Genomic DNA, 19,628 nt, shown 5'->3' with positions numbered 1-19,628 from the left:
CAGATACATCATGCAATGTTCTCATTTTTGGACAAGCTGGAGCTGGCAAAAGCTCCTTGGTCAATTTGATCGCCAGGAAAAAAATAGCGCAGACATCCCCCAATGCTAGGGGATGTACAACTGAGACCAATACGTACGACATTCTGATTCAGAATGAGTCGTTAAAGGTAAAGCTTTTCGATACGCCCGGTCGGTCCAGTTCGCCGCTATTCGTGGCTGTTACTGAACTAGATCTCAGGCCTTGATCAGGACTCTGAAAGTGCAGTCCCAGATGAGAAAGCTCGACTACTCTTGGAGAACCTCATTCGAACTCTGACAGAACAAGGTGGCATTCAACTCATCGTGTACTGTGTGCGGGGTGCCACAAGAGCGGCGACTCAGGCACTCCGCGGCCACTACGACTTTATTCGCTCCAAAGTCGAGAAGCTAGTTCCAATTGTCCTTGTCGTCACAGGTTTGGATTGCCGTGAACCAGAAATGGAAGATTGGTGGAGGGTTAACGAGACATACATCTCAAACCTCGGGATGAACTTTGCTGGTCACGCGTGTGTCACCACGGCGAATGCAAAATCTCAGCTGGGGGAGCGCCGCAACCAATCATACCATACTGTCTGTAACCTCATCAAGCAGACAAGGTATGTATAATTCAGATGGGTTATTTGTACTGTATTTTGCCAACTTGAAGATCCGCTTTAGCACGAGTGCAACCCGTAGCAACACTCATAAAAATGTCATCCTCTTTGGGCAGGCGGGGTCAGGCAAAAGCTCACTCATCAACCTCATGGCGGGAAAGGACGAAGCAGACACATCACCCGATATGAAACCCCACCGGGCTATAAGCTCGGCAGAATATGACATCGAATTCGATGGGGAGTCTTACAAGGTGTTCGAAACCATCGGACTCGAGGAACCACAGCTGGGGCTCCCACAGTACCTCGAAACTGTCAGGAGTGCCTGTGAGCTTATCCAGAATTTGGAGAGCCAAGGCGGTATTGATCTACTTCTGTTCTGCATGCGCGCAGGCAGACTCACTGCCACGCTTCAGAGCAATTACCGACTCTTTCACGAATTCCTCTGCGACAAACAGGTTCCCATTGTTATAGCGATCACGCACCTCGAAGAAGAGGAGGGTCGGCTGAATGCCTGGTGGGAGAGAAACGAGGAAGTCTTCCTTGAACAGGACGTCCGTGTCGATGGTCATGCTTGCGTCGTTGCCGCTGATCGGCATGACAAATACCCACTTCAGTATAAAGAATCGCGCGTCAAGATCCGCAACCTTGTCAAGAAGTTTACTGTCGAGAGGAAGTCGACATTGTCAAGAGGAGACCATTTCGTGAGGTTTATGTTGAAGCTGAAGAACCTACTACTTCCAGGTGGAGTGAATAGGAAGCATATTGTCTCTTACCTTACCACCCGTTGTGGTGTGCCTCGAGATGCTGCAAGAGAAGTGGCTGAAATGATCAAGAAGTCGAAATAGGTACTTCCCGTGTTAAATCACTTGTGCTCAGATCCGTACCCACACGACCTACTTACATACAATTGTCGCTACGGTTGTTATATTATCGTATCGGCGCAGGGCGCCCATCCATGACTCATTCTTTTTTTCGTGTGACGCCAGATTCAGCACGCCGACAGTCTTAGTGATGTTCCGGCCCGGCTTGGCCTGAAAGCCGCGACTTTGGGCTGGCTTCAGACGGCTTTGGCTTTTAAGAACTGCAGGCCGGGCTAAAGAATTCAGCTACTTAACATGATAGGCACGTTGTATTCACGAACTCGCTGGTAGCCACGCTACATAATATTTGCCTTTCTCACATGTATGGCACATACCGAATCCAATCGTCTTGGTCGATTTTACATGTTGTGTCAGGGCGTACTGGCTCCTGTTCTAGGGCTGACGCCACTCAAAACCCTCAAACACGTATATCAAAACGCACCTTTCGCCTTTTGTCTCAAGTTAAATCCTCTTTGCGATGTCGCGGCCTGCTGAGGGAGGACCATTGATTCGTGTAAGTGGTGCCCGGCCCCTCTTCAGCATAAGTTTAACTCGAAATCAGCTGCCCATCCCACTTCGAAGTGCTGCTGGCACAACCTATACCGGAGTCGAGGCTTTACATCGCACAGACACATCATACAATGTTGTCATTGTTGGACAAGCTGGAGCCGGTAAAAGCTCCTTGGTCAATTTGATCGCCAAGACGGAAACGGCGCAGACATCCTGCGAGGCTACGGGATGTACAACTGAAACCAAAGCGTACGACATTCTAATTCAGAATGATTCGTTGAAGGTAAAGCTTTTCGATACGCCCGGTCGGTCCGGTTCGTCGCTATTTGTAGCTGTTACTGAACTAGATCGCAGGCCTTGATGAGGGTTGTGAAGGTGCAGTCCCCGATGAGGAAGCTCGACGACTCTTGAAGAAACTCCTTCGAACTCTGAAGGAACAAGGTGGCATCCAACTCATCATGTACTGTGTGCGGGGTGAGAGAGGGGCGACTCAGGCACTCCGCGGTCACTACGACTTCATCCGCTCCCGAGTTAAGATGCCAGTTCCAATTGTCCTTGTCGTCACAGGTTTGGAATACCGTGAACCAGACATGGAAGAATGGTGGAGGGTTAACAAGCGAAGCATCTCAAACCTCGGGATGAGCTTTGCTGGCCACGTTTGTGTCACCACAGCAACATTCGACGAGAATGCAGGATCCCACCTTATGGAGCGCCGCAATCAGTCATACCATACTGTCTGCAACCTCATCAAGCAGATGAGGTACGTAAAATTCAGATAGGTTCTTTGTGCCGTATTTTGCCAACATCGACGAGTAGCACCAAGCGTAAGAATGTCGTCCTCTTCGGGCAGACAGGAGCAGGGAAAAGCTCGCTTATCAACCTCATGGCGGGAAAGGGTGTTGCAGGTACATCCAACGATATGAAAGGCTGCACTATGCGCTCGGAAGAATATGACATCGAATTCGGTGGCGAGTCTTACAAGGTGTTCGATACCATCGGACTCGAGGAACCACAGCTGGGACTCACACAGTACCTCGAAGCTGTCGAGAATGCCTATAAGCTCATCCAGAATTTGGAGAGACAAGGCGGCATTGATTTGCTTCTGTTCTGCATGCGCGCAGGCAGACTCACTGCTACGCTCCAGAACAATTACTGGCTGTTTCACGAATTCCTCTGCGAGAAGAAGGTTCCAATTGTTGTAGCGATCACGCACCTCGAAGAAGAGGAGGGTGTGCTGGATGCCTGGTGGGAGAGAAACGAAGGAATCTTCCTCGAACAGGGTGTCCATGTCGCTGGTCATGCGTGCATCATCGCCGCTGATCGGCATGGCAAATACTCAGACCTGTATGAAGAATCGCGCGTCACGATCCGCAATCTTGTCAAGAAGTTTGCCGGGGGGCCAGAGTGGACAGGAGGAAACAACCTGTTCGTGTCGTTGATGCGTAAGCTGAAGGAGCTACTTATAGGTCCGGTGAATCCGAGGAAGGATACCGTCCCCCGCCTCACCAAGCGTTGTGGTATGTCTCGAGAAGCCGCAACACAATTGGCTGATATGATCAAGTAAGGGGTGGCTACCTGACTTCCCGTGTTTAAATTGGATAACTCGTGCTCATCCTACCTGCCTACATACACCTCCATACTATCTACATGCAGTGTGTGGTGCCACTCTTCGTCGGAGAATGCAAATCATTGTAGCGCTTCAGAGATGTTGTGGAGTTAACTGTCTGATCCAATTTGAACGTTGTTCCGTACGGACTCGACTGGTGTTAAGCGACACTGACAAGGCTTACTATCCTCCGGACCCCTGCGCGAGAACCATCAGACGCCGAACGTCAAACTCAGTACATGGAAACTTGAGGGTGGGCAGCTATTTTGAATAGCTCAATGCTCAGTACGATCGTGTTGCTAACCCATTTATCGCATTTTACTTAATACATATCACACATCTGGCGTGTGCTTTCTTTGAACAGTTTTGCATTCAACTCGCGAGCCTTGCGACGAAAACGTGGGTTGGGAGTGTGACACTGCTTAGTGCTCGAGCTCAGGGTGTCCGCGAGAAAGATTTGACGAGTCCGGCGTTCCCGCTTGAGAGTTCGAGTTCGTCGCTGGCTAAAGAGATGTATATAACAAGTCCCTGTACGCAGAAAAACAAGTGCTGTAGTACTATCTTCCCCACAGCTCAAGGGTGCAGAGAACCAGACGTCTATCATAATTACAGGGCTCATGTGGGAACTGAGACACAGCCGCGTACTAGTAGTAGAGCGGAAGGTTTGAGACAGGCTCAAACTGCGTCGTTCGCGACGATGCTGAGCACTACACGGCCCATTAGATCTGTATAAATATAGGAATCACGCTCAACTGGTACAAATACACCGGGAGCCAAGCAGCTCCTTCGCGTCTATGATATCAACCAACCGGGCGGCGACATCTCGAGACATACCGTAAGACATGAGGCGAATGATGATATCCGTCCTCGCATGCAATGTCCTTGCAAATAGCTCCTTCAACTTACGCCCCTTGTTTTCTCCTACCCTTGCTTGGTTCTGCCCGTTGGCACTACACTCCTTGACAAGTTTGTGGATCGTGACGCGCGATTCTTCATACAGGTCTGGGTATTTTCCATGCCGATCAGCGGTGATGATGCACGCATGACCAGCGGCACCGTCATCCTGTGTGAGGAATGTTTCCTTGTGTCTCTCCCACCAGGCTTCCATCGCACCCTCCTCTTCTTCGAGGTGTGTGATCGCTACAACAACGGGAGCTTTCTTCTTGCAGAGGAATTCGTGAAACAGCCGGTAATTGTTCTCAACCGTAGCAGTGAGTCTGCCTCCGGGCATACAGAACAAAAACAGATCAATGCCGCCTTGTCTCTCCAAATTCCGGATGAGCTTGTAGACATTCTTGACGGTTTTAAGGTACTGTGAGAGTCCCGGCTGTGGTTCCTCGAGTCCGATGGTATCGAACACCTTATAAGAGTCGCCACCGAATTCGATGTCATATTCTGCCGAGTGCATAGTGTGGCGTTTCGCGTCATTGGACGTGACTGCTACGTCCTTTCCCGCCATGAGGTTGATAAGTGAGCTTTTCCCTGCTCCTGTCTGCCCGAAGAGGACGACTTTTTTACGCTTGGTCCTACTCATCAATGTTGTCAAAATACGGCGCAAAGAACCTATCTGAATTCTACGTACATTGACTGCTTGATGAGGCTGCAGATAGCATCGTATGATTGGTTGCGGCGCTCCGCGAGGTGAGATCCTGGATTCTTATCGGGCGCCGTGGTGACACATGCGTGGCCAGCAAAACTCATCCCGAGGCTTCGCTCATTAACCCTCCACCATTCTTCCATGTCTGGTTCATAGTTCTCCAAACCTGTGACGACGAGGACAATTGGAACTTGTTTCGTAACTTGGGAGTGGATGAACTCGTAGTTACGGCGGAGTGCCGAAATCGCTCTCTCACCCCGCACGCAGTACATGACGAGATGAATGCCGCCTTGATCCATCAGAGTTCGAAGGAGGTTCTTCACGAGTCGTCGAGCTTCCTCATCGGGGACTGCACCTCTAGGACCCTCATCAAGACCTGCAATCCAGTTCAGTAACAGCCACGAAGAGCGGCGAACTGAACCTACCGGCCGTATCGAAAAGCTTTACCTTTAACGTGTTGTCCTGAATCATAATGTCATATCCATTGGTCTCAGTTGTACATCCCCTAGCGTCGTGGGATGTCTGCGCCATTGTCGTTCTAGCGATCAAATTGATCAAGGAGCTTTTACCAGCTCCAGCTTCTCCGAAAATGACAACATTGCATGATGTGTCTGGGCGATGTTCCTCGACTCCAGTATCGGTGGAACCAGCAGGATGTAGACCCATAGGCGGCTTATTTCGGGTTAAGTTTGTGCTGAAGAAGGGCCGAGTACCACTTACACGTATCAATGGTCTTCCCTTAGCAGGCCCTGAGATTGCAAAGATGAATCGACTCGAGACAAGAAAGCGAAAGCTACGTCGTGTTCGGGGTGTTTGAGTGGTGTTAGTTCTCCTTCATGCATATGTATCCCCCGATTATTTAAATCAGGAGTCCGTACTACGTCCAGACACCAGATGTAAAAAATCGACCAGGCCGCATGGATTCAGCATGTTCCACCCATGTGAGCATTTAGAAAGGCTGGTGCATGAGTCCGAAGGCTGTACAAGATTAAATTTGATATAGCCTTCATTGACCTTCACGGGCATGCGCAGGACCCTGCTTCTTAGCAGCAGGTCAACCATGACCTAGGTGCAGCTTGAGTGTAGCAGTCGCTATCAACTAACACCTTGCAGCTGAATTGCGGTCTGCGCAGTGACATGATCCGTCAGATTAATGACATTGATGTGGGCCGACCACTCAGCTCGTTGAAGGGTATGCGGTTCCAGGCTGTTACGATTCCGAGATAGATCGGCTCCCGAACGGGGGGGAAACGCAAGTCCGCCGCCCTCGTGCATGTCTCTTTGCTCCTCACCGCCCTGGAAGAAGTCCACTGGCTACTCTCGGTTCTGCCAAATTCACGGCGTCGCCCCACTACCTCTGCAAACTACTATCACGCCGCCGCCATCACCCATGTACTCGACATTGACATCCTCCGCCCAGGGTCCACATTTCCACCACGCTCCTGCACCACCTTCACCCATGAAACAGCCCGTAGAGCTCGCCGCTGCTCACAGGGAATTCTGCACTTGGGCCCCAAACCCTCCCCGCCTTTCCACTACTGAATGAGTACTAATGGACAGCCTCAATTGGACTGCCACCCTCCTTGCGAATGAACGTGCTTCGTGGGGCGGCGCTTGATCCTCAATGCGGAAGTTCGATGTGTACTATATAGTGTAGTACACCCTTCACTGTTTTTTTGTCATGTAATTCTCTTGCCCAATGAGACTAAAACTGCAAACGACTGGTGCGAGTAGATACTTGAAGTAGGTGCGAGATGGAACTGGGAGGGAAAAGAAAACCTTCACGGTATCCAGGAACCAGAACAGAGAAGACCCAGTGCAAAGTCTGCAGAGTCCAGACAGATGGGAATTGATCGATCCAGGCTGTTGGTTGGAGCCGATATCGCGGGAGACGTAGGCACGGGCGGAAAAGGACAAAGGATGGGAGGGCGTCTCTGAAATGGCCGGTCTTGGTACAAGTCTAAAGAGACTTCAGGTCTTTGGTCTTGGTACAGGTGGCGATGCTCTCGGAGATTGAAGACGCCGGCGTCCCCCGAGCATGGCTGACCATTACACACCCGCCTTTCCCGCCAGTCACATCTCTCCCGCCAGTCACATCACGCCTCCACCCGCCGCCGCCGCCGCCAGGCGCTGCATCTCAACGCACGGGCCATGGACATCACGTCCCTCTTTGCTGCCATGCAGCAACAGGGTATTTGAGTAGCTCATGCATGGTTCGAGCGGCGTCTAAATCGAGGATGCCATTGGCATCACCTCCAGTGGCGGGCGGGCACAGAATAGCATTCCTGACAGCTGGCGGGCGGCGGGCAGCACAGAGGCGGGATGAAGGGTACTATTAATATCCTCCCTTAGGTGAGCTGCAGTGGTTCAACTCCGCTTGAAGTCGCCGAGCTCGCCGAGGGGTACCTAGACTTTGTACCGAGACGTCTGCTTAGACTTGTACCCAGACCGGCCAGAACTCTGACATTCACAAGGATGGATATAGGCACATGTTATTGAGGGTTGGCGCCAAATTTCGTACGCTGGCTGCAATGGAATGGGACTCCTCTCGTCATGCCGTTGTTACGTTACGCTGCACGTACTTCTCGAACTCTATTTGATGGACTACACAGACTCTGTGAGATGTACACGAAAAAGAACGAGTCAGGGATGGACGCCCCGCGCCGGTACGATAATATAACAACCGTTGTGGACAGTTCTCCGACCATAGCGAGAATTGTATGTAAGTTAGGACTATACGTATGACGTGTGGGTAAGCATAAAGTCGATGACCGGATGAGCACAAGTTACATACTTAACACGGAAAGTCAAGTAGCCACCTATTTCGACTTCTTGATCATATCAGCCACTTGTGTTGCAGCTTCTCGAGACACACCACAACGCTTGGTGAGGTAAGGGACAATATCCCTCCTAGTCACTCGACCTGGAAGTAATAGCTTCTTCAGCTTCGACATAAACCTCACGACCAGGTTGTCTCCTGTTGGCAATGGTCGTTTCCCGTCGATAATACTAAACTTTTTGACAAGGTTGCGGATTTTGACGTGCGATTCTTTATATTGGAGGGGGTATTTGTTATTCCGATCAGCGGCAACGACGCAAGCATGGCCATCGACACGGACATCCTGTTCAAGGAAGATTTCCTCGTTTCTCTCCCACCAGGCATCCAGCCGGCCCTCCTCCTCTGATTGTTCAACGTGCGTGATCGCTATAACAATGGGAACCTTTTTCTCGCAGAGGAATTCGTGAAAGAGCAGGTAATTGCTCTGAAGCGTAGCAGTGAGTCTGCCTGCTTTCATGCAGAACAGAAGCAGATCAATGCCGCCTTGTCTCTCCAAATTCCGGATAAGCTCACAGGCATTCTTGACAGTTTCAAGGTACTGTGGGAGTCCTAGCTGTGGTTCCTCGAGTCCGACAGTATCGAACACCTTGTAAGACTCGCCGCCGAATTCAATGTCATATTCTGCCCAGCTCAAAGTGCAGCGTTTCATGTCGTTGGATGTGTGCGTTACGCGCTTTCCCGCCATGAGGTTGATAAGTGAGCTTTTGCCTGCTCCTGTCTGCCCAAAGACGACAACATTTTTATGCGTGTTGCTATGTACCCATTCAAGTTATTGTTGGCAAAATACGGCACAAAGAGCCTATTAAATTCTACGTACCTTGCAGTCATTTAGTAGCAGGGATGTTCTGTATCGTACTATGTAGCGTCTTACCGCAGTTCTTATAGAGACATACGAGCGCTGAGGTGCCGATCCTTCAAATGCTTCCACATCAGTCGTATACTGAACCATCGGCATCCGCAAGATTCTTGAGCGTCATCCCATAAATCAACTCGAGGCAAACTCGTGTTGATCGCACAATTCCGAGTAATTGATCGGTACTAGTACGTAGCTACCTCTTGCGTGGTCTGTGACGATCTTACCGAAGATATGACTTGTGGAAGGTGACAGGAAGGTGCGAAACAGGGGCAAGGGCTGACAGCCACGCCTGAGACTCAAGATTATGTCGTGGCCAATCTTCTCGTGAGGCGCACTTAATGTCACTCTCACCCTGAGTATCCCAATTTGTACAAGTAACATTACTTATTCTAATAGCCTGCAGGCTGAAGCCCAAAGTAGAGTGTGGTACTTACATGAGTGACATGTGGAGAAGCGGTTCAGTTGCGCAGTCCGACTCTTTTTCTTCGTCTAAGCCCGAAATAAACATAAAGGTGCATCACACAGTATTCATAATTGCCAGGGGTACGTTCTCCGGAGATCACAAACAGTAGTACTAGTGTAAGAGCTTGATCAAACGGTTGCACCTCCGGATGTAGACAGATGCCCTAGACATTGCGTGCGGTTAACGAGACTCTAGGGTAACTTGGGGAAATGATTTAATATTTATTCTTCTCCAAACGGTCATGGTGTGGCACTGCCTTTTTCAAGAGCAAACGTTAGCGCTCCGCAGTCTCATTCGGAAATGCACCCCTAACCCCCACTAATTTGAATACAGTTAAATACCGTGTACATTACATTCTGAATCACAGCGATGACCTACACGATTCAACAGACTGGTGAGGTGGGGACGCCTGGGCAGGCGGCAAGCGCTTGAATGCCTGACAAAGTAAAAATTGAAAACACAAGGGACCTGGGTTTTGATCTTATGATCGAGTTTGCTCCACAATTTGATATCGAAAGTGTTTGGGCTTCGAACGTAGCAGCCAATGAAGGCGAGCGGAGCGGAGTTACCACTGTGTACGATGCAGCAAAAATGGCGAGGATAGCAAGGAGATAAAACAGCAGGAAATCAGGAAGACGTGAGTAGAATCTCATGTTCTGTGCGTGGTCTGAACTCTTCGGGACATCGCCGCAGTTCAGTCAGCTGAGCCTCGGGTGACACACTGTCCATCATAACATCTTCACTCGTCAGTTAAAGACTCGGAGGCCCACTTTTTCAGTAACTCCTCATTTAGATGCCTTCCTCGGCGATTGCAATCCTCTTAACTTACGATGTGCATTTGATCAGAGACACAAAGGTAAACTATTTCAAGTTTGAAATTGACTCGTGTCGACCTGTGTACAGTTTCGGCAGGATAGGACTCAACGCGCGTAGTGCGGTGCAACGCCTTTCGCTTGCCCCTACGCATCATCCAGCAACTTGAGGACATCGTCAGGAAGTGGTCCACCCTCACTATCAGCAATGTAATGTGGTCAGAGAATAGCAGTCACAAAAAAAGGCAAGGTACCCACTTTTCCTTCAGATTATTCTTGAGCTGGTCAACGTTGCTGGCACCTAGTGCTGCCACGGCTCGGCTTGGCTTAGCTTGGCTCAGCTCCACATGGCTTGGTGAGCTAATGGCTTGCACCAAACAAATTGGGACGTGGCTTACAAACAGCTTTCAGTGGTTCAGCTCGGCTACACAGCGAGCCAGCAGCTCATGACAAAAAAGGAAGTACAATGACAACTAGGCGTGGTTTGACTGCTGCTCTTGCAGTAACATAGTGATGAATGTAGATATATCCTCAGGAACTTGACCCTCCTCAACTATACAGGCCTCCATCACTTTTAACTCCACAGAACGAGAAGTTCCTGCTGTAAAATTGAGCCCCGACCCTCGTCTCGATGAGAATTTGAGCATTTGCAATGCCTCCATGAGTTCAGGGCTAATTGAACTCCGACGTATAGACATAGTTTCTTTACCAGAAGAAAACACACGCTCGCATGGCACAGCTGAACCTTGAATTGGAAGAATATCCATTGCAAGAGCAAAGATGGTTGGATAGCGTTCCCGATTTTCCTGAAAGTAATAAGTTCAGACTCGAGAGTTGATAAGTTGGTACAAAGAAGTAATCACGAACCTGCCAGTAAGTCAATGGATTGGATCCAACTTGCATATCGAGAATGTACACCTCAACTTCGGCTTCCAGTGACCGCATTCTGGGTTGCTGACGTAATCTAGCAGAACCAAGGATGTCGTCTGCCCACAAGTTATCTGTAGCTGGTAGGGGTGTTGCTGGTGTAGCTATAGAAGTAGTAGGGCTATAGTAAGGGCATAGCTGTTGATCATGAATCAACTTGTGGCCTATAGTAACAAGTCAACAATAAGACAAACCTCGTTGATGAAGAGGTCCTTCATCAACTGCACTTTCTCCGGTGCATGGTGACTGAACCAGTCGAGCTTGATTGCAGGATTGATTGCTTACATAAACATTGATTAACATTAAAAACAAGACACAAGCATAGTCTCACTTACCCATAGCAAGGATGTATGCAGGAACAGAATCAGTACGAGCCGTGTACACAGCAAGCTTGTTGAGACCAGGCTCGATGATTGAACTGAGGTCAGCACAATCTTCAGCCTGTTTTTCCCATGCCGATGACATGGCCTTGAAGGATGGGATAGCGTAAGATAGTGTTGGGGTCTTCTCAGCAGAGAGCCGCTGTTGAAAAGCATGAGGGACCTTCAAATAATGTCTGTGTTACACTTAGATACACTTATAGTGACAAGGGATACATACCACGAGTATCTTTTGAAAGACCTCAAGTGCATCCCACTCGGAGTCACTAAGGTTGTACTTGCGAAGTTCTGGAAATTCATTGCTTGACAGGAACTTCCTGATAGCCTGATCACAAATTAGTCTTGGCAATATTATATATCATAAACAGATTAAACTTCTTGTAAGGTAATTGCTCGCTCAACCATCAACAGTGTTGATGACCATCGAATATCAATGTCTCGAAGTAACTGAAGGTCCTTCTTCTCCAAAGCCTTGAGGATGGCCGAGAAGTATTGCCGTCGAATAGAAGAAGCTCGAATCTGTATCGAGCATCAGTCAGAGGATGACACAAAAGACCCTTGCACTTACCCCTCAAATGAGAGAATGGACAGTAGCAATAGGATCCCGCTTGATGGCTTCAAACAATGTGCATGCCGGTGTGCCATTGGGTACATAGTCTTCTGCATCTTCCTTTGCGAAGTCAATGTTTGTAATAGCCTTTAGTACTGCTTTGCAAGCCAGATTGACGATGTGCGGAAAGCAGCTGTGAGACATTGAGTAACAAGACAGTATATATTCAAGTAGATGTACCGAATATGCCTTTTCTCTTTATCAAAATTTATACCCCTACATCGAAGTTCATCCTCAAGATGACAAAGCAGTGTGTCATTATTGGAAGTGTTATCGAGAGTTACCCAACCAATCTTGTAGGCATTGCAATTAGCTATGATAGACATACTTGTTACTCATGTCTGCTTACCTTATGTGTGATTGTGAGTCGGTCGAGAATATGTAAGAATGTTGCAGCTAGGTGCTCACCATCATGCTGTCCAGGAATCCAATGGAAACCAATGAGATCAGCACAGTAACTTTAACATGTATTCTATGCCATTTGAGTTTTCAGAGGGCACAGTTTCAATCCAATGTGAAGTTACTCCCATGAATGGGGTCAAGTTGATATCAGACCAAACATCAGTTGTGAATGAGATCTTGCCGAGTGAATCCTTCACAAAGATTAGAAAGACACCTAAAGTAAAGTTCGTGACCTACTTGCATAGCATCCGCTAGCTGATCGAGGTAACCTTCATAAACTTCCATGACTCGTTTCTGAATGGTCGTGCGGTGAGGTATATCAGCATCCCGTAACTCCTCACGCAACATAAGAAAGAGTGCACGAAGTTTTGGACTCTCAATAACATTCAAAGACTTAAAGAAATATTGTCAGACAAGTACCAGACACCAATACAAGAAGACTAACCAAGTCTTCAGATACAATAAACTCGACTATGGCGTCAACAAATGCTTCCTTACAAAATGGCACACGTGGCTGTTCATTGCTGGTCATTGTTGTATGGCGTTGATTATGGTGGCTCCGATATCCTGCAACGGCTTTCTGTGCCTCTTTGGCTGTGATCGGGATGCGAAGTTGATCACATCCTGAGATCCATGCTTCGGTGTGTTGTTCGTACAGATGGCGACGCAGAACACCCGTGCCTGTTTTCAGACTGAACTTAGCACACGGCCCAGACTTGGCTGCTGATGCCACGTGTTGCTGTCTGCACGAAGCATATAAGTAAATGTATCAGCGACTTCGCATAAAAGTACTTACTTGCAAAATAGGCAACAATGCTTGCCATCTTCCTCCACAAAGAAAGACCATACATCATTAGCTTTTGAACGCTTCAAATTACCTGTGGGGCTAGACCACACTGCTGACAAACATTGACGTGATTGAGAGTGAGGGCCAGCACGTGGAGTTGTCATGATTGGAGTTGCTGACGAGTGTATGGGGTGGGGTGCACGTTCCGGAGTTTGCATTTGAGGATCCAATGCAAATGCAACCCTTGCCCTGGTAGGCAATTGAGGTGGTGTATGAGGGTTGTCGGCTCGCACATCACCTAATGGCACATCTGACGAGGGGGGAGGTTGGTGGTGACGGCGGGTTGGAGATGCATGGTGAGAGTCAACATCAAGGACTTCGACAACTTTGGTCTGTCTGTTCCGACGGGGAAGCTTTGTTGAAGTTGCATATTGCGCTATAGCATCTGAAAAATCTGCAACAATTAGAATCAATGGATAGTACATCAGCCCTGATTGAACAGGCATACCTTCGAAGACTTCAACAGCAAATGTAGTTTGCAGTGCTCCATGAGGCAGAATGTGCTGCATATCTTTCTTTGAGCGAGCACGTTTGGGAGGCATGACTTAGTGGACAGATGAGGTCATGGCAGAACGAGCTTTATATCTGTATACGATACATGATCCGCGAATACAACACACACCACGACAATGAAAACTTACGAGATGCCGGAGCTTCACCAGGTAAAATCGAGGCAATGTCCCATACAACCCACACTGAACACGTCACAAGTAGAGCTCGGCAGCCACACAGATTACATGTTCAGCTGCAACAGCACAAGGCAGTAGACGTTTGCAGTATAGTGCCGCTAATGAGCAAGGTCCGAATAACACGTAAAAAAAAAAAAAAAGCCCTACAGAGTGATACCATTCCTGGACCAGGTCTTTTCTTTTGATCTGGCGATCACGCCAGTACAGATAAATGACTTTTGCTAAGCGCAGTAGTTGTGCAGGTTGTGGCACCCACATCAGCACTGCAAATGGGGCAAACACAGATGGTGGTAATGGGGAGGAGAATGTTTCTTGATAGTCGGTTAACGGAGGAAATGTCATGCCAGACTCGAGTCCCTGTGACAAAAATGTCAGTCACATTCTTCCCAGTGCATTTGACCGCATCTCACCTTTAGCACCATCAGCACCGATCATCCACTTCGTATCAAAAGTCTCTGATATACCGTTCTTTGCGAGAACAGCAGTAACACCCTGGTCAGACTGCTCGAATGATAGCAGTTCGGTACCCATCTCCACAGAGCAAGAGAACTTCTCTAGGTGACGTCGCAGAATCACATCTAGGAACTGTTGACCCATTACCTTGGTGAGGTGCTAGATAATAAAGTTATCATTGTGAAAGCTTGAGAAAAGGGTGACTCTATGCACGAATGGTACCGCTGGGGTAGGATCCATATGCAGGATCACCGAAGTTTCGGCCAAAGGTTCCAATGTCCCAGGTTTGTACTGAATGGATGAGAGGTGTTAGTTTCCCCCGATCATTAACTTCTGGGACATTCAGGAAGTTGAAGAGTTCGAAGGGAGCGTGGCTATATCACATGTTAAATTGAACGTAGGGTGATATGACAAGTGGGTGTATGAGCATACCCAGATTCTGGGACCACGCTGTCCGATCCGAGGATTTGGGTCTTTATCAATGATGCAAACTCGGACGCCATTTTGAACGAGCAACAACACTGCTACTAGACCTGCTGGCCCAGCACCTACCTAAGAAGAGGAATCCAGTCGAGGTAACTTCTATCATAGGTAGGTCACTTACGATTAGGACCGGAGGATGAATGTTGTTCATATGTAAAGGCTGATGAGTTTAGAGGAATCAGCGGAACATCGTGGTGGCAAGATTAATAAACTCACAATGTGCTCGGCTCTGTGAGTTGCTGCAGTAGAGGGAAAGAGAGAAGTCGAACTTGAGAGTGGAGGCAAAGATGTCGAGGTGGCGGTAGTATCAATGGCTGGAGGAGTAAAATCGAAAATGGCCCTGCTGGAAGGATGCATTGTGTCGAGACCGTGCCACAGAGCCTTCACAGTACTAGTGTCGACGCATACATGCCTCTTTTTGGAACCGAGCCACGGCTGAAGCTGAGCAAAGCTTGAACGAGTTGGTTGTCTTTGACTTAGTTCAACCGATGAGCTGGTAGTTGACAGCTCAAGTCAGAGCGGCTAACTCCGGGCTTGGCTTGAATGGCTAGCGGCTCTGAGCCAAGCCATGGCAACACTACCCGACAATGATGAAGTTCAGCAACCCCTTACCCCTTTAGGGCTATGTCCACGGGCACTCCTCGGTCGCTTTCAACTCAACACCATCAAAGCAACCAAACCTCAACGACCCCCGACACTCAAAGGAAAACATGTTTTGCTCATCTGACATCACCACAAACCGCCAGTTCAACCTGGTAGACTTGTTGATGGTAGTCTGAAATTGGGTGACTTCCCGTAAGAATTTACAGAAACAAGCTTGTCTGTGAAAGTTTGATCGCTCGACATCGGCTAATTTACGGACAGAATCTGTAAACCGTAAGAACTCAGCAAGACGATGGACTGGGAACAACATCAATGATCCGGACGACAATTCCGGGAGCAAGCATCAGCAAATCACTTTGCCTCTGTGGGCTCTGTACAGCTCTGTACAGAAGGGACCAAGCTGTGGCCAGCCATTTTTTGGTGGTGGGAAAAAAAGTGTTTTGCTGATGGAGCCATCTAAACAGAGTAAGAAAATTGCCCTAATCAGACATTTAGTGCACTCCAACAATTTTACAGAAATATACAGAGGGGTAGCTACCCCTCCACAGGTTGGCAGATGTACAGACGAGTGCGAGAGCAACCGTTTGACAGGCATTGATAGCTACCTTCCAAATCCAGCGTGGCTATTCGGCTAAGGCATGAGGATTAACAGAAATTTGTCTGTAAAACCTTACGGGAAGTCACCCATTGACCCTGTCATTCATAGCAAATTAGCACGCTAACTTAGCTGGCCTAAATTCCCCAAGCCCTGGCCCCCTAGCACTGCACAAGCGTAGCCTGAGCGCACTGAACTGCTTGTTCCCCGTGAGTTGAGCGGTCGTTTGTACTTTATTGTGCGTTGAGCGTGTCGATTTTTTAAAAATCCCGACTCGGATGAAGCCAGCAAGGATGCAAATCTGGAAGACAATGACACAAGCCTCAAGGAGATTTTCGAATTCTTATAAGGCAACAAGAAATTAGAAGAGGTGAGTAGAGAGTGTAGCCGCGCATTTTGCTCTGTGCGTGGTTGAAATGCGTAGTTGAACTTTTCACCAGCTGAGCCACGGGCGCCAGTGACATCATCATCATCATGACTCGGAGACGTCTTTATCATCAGCTGAAGACTCGGCAGCCCTTTATGTCAGTAACTCCTCGATGATTTGACTACTCTCCTTGTTGACTTCATCCAAGTCTGGTTGTTTTCTTGCTCAACAAAGCCAGTATGTCAGATTTCAGACAACAGAATGTTTTGACGGTCAGCAGTCACAAATCTTCTAGCCCATCAGCTCTCCTATTTGTGAGCTAAAAAACAGTTGGCATATATTATAGAACAATTCTGCACATGCCAAGGTCTGACTTTGACACATTTTAAGGAAAGTTGGTCTGTTGCGCAACACAGATAACAATGCTTTAGTTTTACATCCAAAAGTTTCAAAGAAACTCAGATGCACCCGCTTCAACCCTGTATAAGAGCGTGATATCCCACGAGATATCTCCATGAACTTGCTCTCGCGCAGCGCAGACGCATCCTCTTGGTTCACATGAGCTACAACATGAAGGTTTTATCTGCTTTGAATTCTGACCTTGGTGAGAGATTTTGGACCGTTACAATTGACTATTAGAGCTACGATTATGGACCATGGTGACCCATGATATAGATGTCCAGCTGATCAATGTTTCTGTGTAGTTACCGGGGCATGAGTTCTTGGGCACCCAGCGTCAATCGCTCAATAAATAACCTGGGCTGCCAACCCTGTCAGAAGAACAACAAGCAGATAGCAAGATGTCGGGGACCCACTGGCCGTCTGTTAATGCGGAGTCCCTGCAATTACAGCACTGGTAGGGTTTACCTCGTGCTAGTTAACTTACTGACTGCGAGGTTTGGCAAGCATAGCAAATATATCCTGGACACAGGTGGATTTTTTGTTGCCGTAATCGAAAGAAGTCATGCCAGTGTTGCAGTGTAGGTTGCAGTGCCATGTTTTCTACAGATAGTTCTTACACATTTTCAGGGAAGGGGATGCGGAATTAATGTCCCGGAAGCCAAAAAGGCTAAGCTTGACCCTGGCAGTCCGCAAGAGCCCCAATATAACTTTGCTGTCTAGATCACACAGATAGAAAAGTTATATCGCGGTGCTGCGCCCCCAGCGAAGTACTTCATCCTCGGCTATGCCAATGTCCGACAGTCCGAGAACGGTAGTTCACGTCCATTGGTGTCGGACACACCATCGAGGCAGATGTGCTTGCTGCCTCCGAAGAAAGTTACATTAAAGGGTGAAACCAAGCTTTCGGATTCGTCGTTCAAGGAAATGCTTTATAACTTCCTCGGACCCAATGATCTTACCCCAGTGATATCCTGCATGTTCGCGTTTCACATCATCGCCGTGGTCGTTGAACTCTAATCTATATCATTACAAAGATCAGGTTCATCTTATGACCAGCTTCCCGTTGCTGATCCGCAACCCAGAAGGCGAAGCAGTACAGTCTTTCTATTTCACCAACGACCTCGTGAAAGGTCATTCTAAATGACTACTCTTGCATGCGCGTGATGACGAACGGGACAAATCTCATCACCAAACAAGATGCAGGACGAGGGCTCGACGCGCAATTTCTTGTTCTTGGTGAAGGCTTGTCGGTCGTCCTTTTATACATCAATCTGAGCGTGACATTGGATGCTGAGTTTGCAACTCTGAGGACTCTTTTAATCACGTATTGTCCGCTCTGTGCATCTTTTTCGGCCCCATTTCGGTGGATCATCGAAAGCAGAAGTATGACTCCTGCAACACCTATTAAACAGACTTGCTCACTTTGTGTTGCAGGCCCTGGAAGTCACATTGTTCGATTCCCAGTTAGTCAGTCGAACGATTCGACGTAGGTGTATTATTCATGGATGGATGCATCTAGCTGACGTCCTCAGGCTGTCACACGACCTTCTCCTGCCTTGTGGAAGTCCAGTGTTTTTGTAACTCTCATGGTCGACAAGAAGGCAATTTGACATGCTTTATTATGCAATATCCTGGGTAATCCATTTGCGACTCTTCATAATAACTGCTGCACGTCATAGCGGAAAGAAGGTGCCTCAGGCCTCCCAGCAATCACAAAGTGCAAGCGATGTAGCTCCATATGAAAGCTCCGAGAACGAGGACGAGGACGCAAACCTCGGAAGCTGAAGGTGGCAATGAAGCAGAACACTTTATATTTGTGCTTCCCACGGTAAGCCCGTATCGAAGATGGGCAGTGTCATGAATTCGAAGAATCATATGCTCTACTTCGCTGTGTGAGTACGTATCAGTTGGGTGTAATGGTGCCTTGTGTTTTCAATTTACACCTTCAAAACACATGTCAGGAATTCAAGCGCTTGTTGCCTGCTCTAACACTCATCAGTCCGTTTCCCGTGATCAGGCGATGTCAATTGACTGAGTCTGTTGAATCGTAGGTGATAATAACTGATCGTTGCGATTCAGAATGTACCGTACACGGATAGTTAGTGGGAAGGACAAGATTCAATGCCTTTCCGAATGAGACTGCGGAGCGCTAAATTTTGTTCATGAAAAAGGCGGTGCATCGATGGCATCGTCTCGCCTGGAGGGGAAAACCTAGGGAATGATCTGCAAAGCACCAAATTTAGGTGTGCATCGAGAAGGTGCAGCAAGTGCCGATCCAGTTCTTTGGCGCTGTGCTTGCCTCGCCACTCGCTCTTACACTGGCACACACTTTTCTCGACCTTCGGAGAATGGATCCCTTCGCATACGAGCAATATTAATTATAAATTTATAATATCCAAACTGTTCATTTCTGGCTCAGACGACGAACTCCGACAATACTCCGACTGCGCGACTGAATTGCTTCTATGTTGCCACCCTCATGTAAGAACTACCACACTCTACTTTGAGCTCCGGCCTGCAGGTGATCGAAATTGCTTGTACAAACTAGGTTACTAAAGGTAGGCGTAATCTTGGGGCTTCTTAGCTGTCAGCTGTCCCATACCTCCTATTTTGCATCTTTCTATCAACCATATCTTCGGTACGCGCGATTGCCACAGAGATCGCCTGCTGTTTTGCAGGTTGCCTTACCTTATCT

The 19,628-nt window shown here is 48.2% G+C and overlaps 7 protein-coding genes across 7 annotated transcripts; 3 read left to right on the top strand and 4 right to left on the bottom strand.

The window, feature by feature from the left end:
* The first annotated feature begins 61 nt into the window (after positions 1-61).
* On the top strand, positions 62-3,747 carry EDB91DRAFT_1222260 (uncharacterized protein). Its single transcript, XM_041320920.1, has 4 exons — positions 62-189; positions 239-635; positions 697-1,467; positions 2,819-3,747. The coding sequence occupies exons 2-4, from the start codon at positions 478-480 to the stop codon at positions 3,564-3,566; spliced, it is 1,677 nt and encodes a 558-aa protein (XP_041177546.1). The 5' UTR covers positions 62-189; positions 239-477; the 3' UTR covers positions 3,567-3,747.
* Positions 3,748-4,348: 601 nt separating this feature from the next.
* On the bottom strand, positions 4,349-6,198 carry EDB91DRAFT_327735 (P-loop containing nucleoside triphosphate hydrolase protein). The gene is made up of 4 exons (XM_041326871.1): positions 5,926-6,198; positions 5,631-5,877; positions 5,191-5,581; positions 4,349-5,134 (listed from the first exon to the last, which is right to left on the bottom strand). Exons 2-4 carry the CDS (start codon positions 5,869-5,871, stop codon positions 4,357-4,359), a joined length of 1,410 nt encoding a protein of 469 aa, XP_041177545.1. The 5' UTR covers positions 5,872-5,877; positions 5,926-6,198; the 3' UTR covers positions 4,349-4,356.
* A 1,555-nt stretch (positions 6,199-7,753) lies between these two features.
* On the bottom strand, positions 7,754-8,996 carry EDB91DRAFT_327732 (P-loop containing nucleoside triphosphate hydrolase protein). The gene is made up of 3 exons (XM_041326870.1): positions 8,862-8,996; positions 8,000-8,796; positions 7,754-7,938 (listed from the first exon to the last, which is right to left on the bottom strand). Exons 1-2 carry the CDS (start codon positions 8,870-8,872, stop codon positions 8,025-8,027), a joined length of 783 nt encoding a protein of 260 aa, XP_041177544.1. The 5' UTR covers positions 8,873-8,996; the 3' UTR covers positions 7,754-7,938; positions 8,000-8,024.
* Positions 8,997-11,266: 2,270 nt separating this feature from the next.
* EDB91DRAFT_1237112 (ribonuclease H-like domain-containing protein) lies at positions 11,267-12,236 on the bottom strand (the record flags this gene model as incomplete). The annotated part of the gene is made up of 6 exons (XM_041321544.1): positions 11,267-11,382; positions 11,438-11,645; positions 11,703-11,807; positions 11,858-12,001; positions 12,072-12,097; positions 12,125-12,236. The coding sequence occupies 6 exons, from the start codon at positions 12,234-12,236 to the stop codon at positions 11,267-11,269; spliced, it is 711 nt and encodes a 236-aa protein (XP_041177543.1).
* A 1,987-nt stretch (positions 12,237-14,223) lies between these two features.
* EDB91DRAFT_1247965 (uncharacterized protein) lies at positions 14,224-15,323 on the bottom strand (the record flags this gene model as incomplete). Its single annotated transcript, XM_041322871.1, has 6 exons — positions 14,224-14,387; positions 14,441-14,642; positions 14,697-14,774; positions 14,916-15,035; positions 15,088-15,126; positions 15,183-15,323. 6 exons carry the CDS (start codon positions 15,321-15,323, stop codon positions 14,224-14,226), a joined length of 744 nt encoding a protein of 247 aa, XP_041177542.1.
* A 1,816-nt stretch (positions 15,324-17,139) lies between these two features.
* EDB91DRAFT_1280678 (uncharacterized protein) lies at positions 17,140-17,970 on the top strand. Its single transcript, XM_041324727.1, has 3 exons — positions 17,140-17,511; positions 17,561-17,618; positions 17,654-17,970. Exons 1-3 carry the CDS (start codon positions 17,222-17,224, stop codon positions 17,948-17,950), a joined length of 645 nt encoding a protein of 214 aa, XP_041177541.1. The 5' UTR covers positions 17,140-17,221; the 3' UTR covers positions 17,951-17,970.
* A 55-nt stretch (positions 17,971-18,025) lies between these two features.
* On the top strand, positions 18,026-18,467 carry EDB91DRAFT_1130256 (uncharacterized protein). The gene has a single exon (XM_041318595.1). It carries the CDS (start codon positions 18,088-18,090, stop codon positions 18,421-18,423), a length of 336 nt encoding a protein of 111 aa, XP_041177540.1. The 5' UTR covers positions 18,026-18,087; the 3' UTR covers positions 18,424-18,467.
* Positions 18,468-19,628: the final 1,161 nt, after the last annotated feature.

The sequence above is a fragment of the Suillus paluster genome, assembly GCF_016628075.1.
Source record: "Suillus paluster strain FC165 chromosome Unknown EDB91scaffold_23, whole genome shotgun sequence".
In the NCBI taxonomy this organism is placed as follows: Eukaryota; Fungi; Basidiomycota; class Agaricomycetes; order Boletales; family Suillaceae; genus Suillus; species Suillus paluster.
The sequence above is the reverse complement of the archived record's forward strand: the minus strand, read 5'-3'. Positions and strand labels throughout refer to the sequence as shown.

Excerpts from the sequence above, each read along its gene's own strand:
- EDB91DRAFT_1222260 (XM_041320920.1), top strand. The coding sequence starts at position 478 with ATGGAAGATTGGTGGAGGGTTAACGAGACATACATCTCAAACCTCGGG. Across the intron at positions 636-696 it reads AACCTCATCAAGCAGACAAG|CACGAGTGCAACCCGTAGCA; the intron begins GTATGTATAATT and ends GATCCGCTTTAG. Across the intron at positions 1,468-2,818 it reads GTGGCTGAAATGATCAAGAA|CACCAAGCGTAAGAATGTCG; the intron begins GTCGAAATAGGT and ends ATCGACGAGTAG.
- EDB91DRAFT_327735 (XM_041326871.1), bottom strand. The coding sequence starts at position 5,871 with ATGGGTCTACATCCTGCTGGTTCCACCGATACTGGAGTCGAGGAACAT. Across the intron at positions 5,582-5,630 it reads AAAGCTTTTCGATACGGCCG|GTCTTGATGAGGGTCCTAGA; the intron begins GTAGGTTCAGTT and ends ACTGGATTGCAG. Across the intron at positions 5,135-5,190 it reads AGCCTCATCAAGCAGTCAAT|GACCAAGCGTAAAAAAGTCG; the intron begins GTACGTAGAATT and ends ATTGATGAGTAG.
- EDB91DRAFT_1280678 (XM_041324727.1), top strand. The coding sequence starts at position 17,222 with ATGTTTCTGTGTAGTTACCGGGGCATGAGTTCTTGGGCACCCAGCGTC. Across the intron at positions 17,512-17,560 it reads AGTCATGCCAGTGTTGCAGT|GGAAGGGGATGCGGAATTAA; the intron begins GTAGGTTGCAGT and ends ACACATTTTCAG. Across the intron at positions 17,619-17,653 it reads GGCTAAGCTTGACCCTGGCA|ATCACACAGATAGAAAAGTT; the intron begins GTCCGCAAGAGC and ends TTTGCTGTCTAG.
- EDB91DRAFT_1130256 (XM_041318595.1), top strand. The coding sequence starts at position 18,088 with ATGCGCGTGATGACGAACGGGACAAATCTCATCACCAAACAAGATGCA.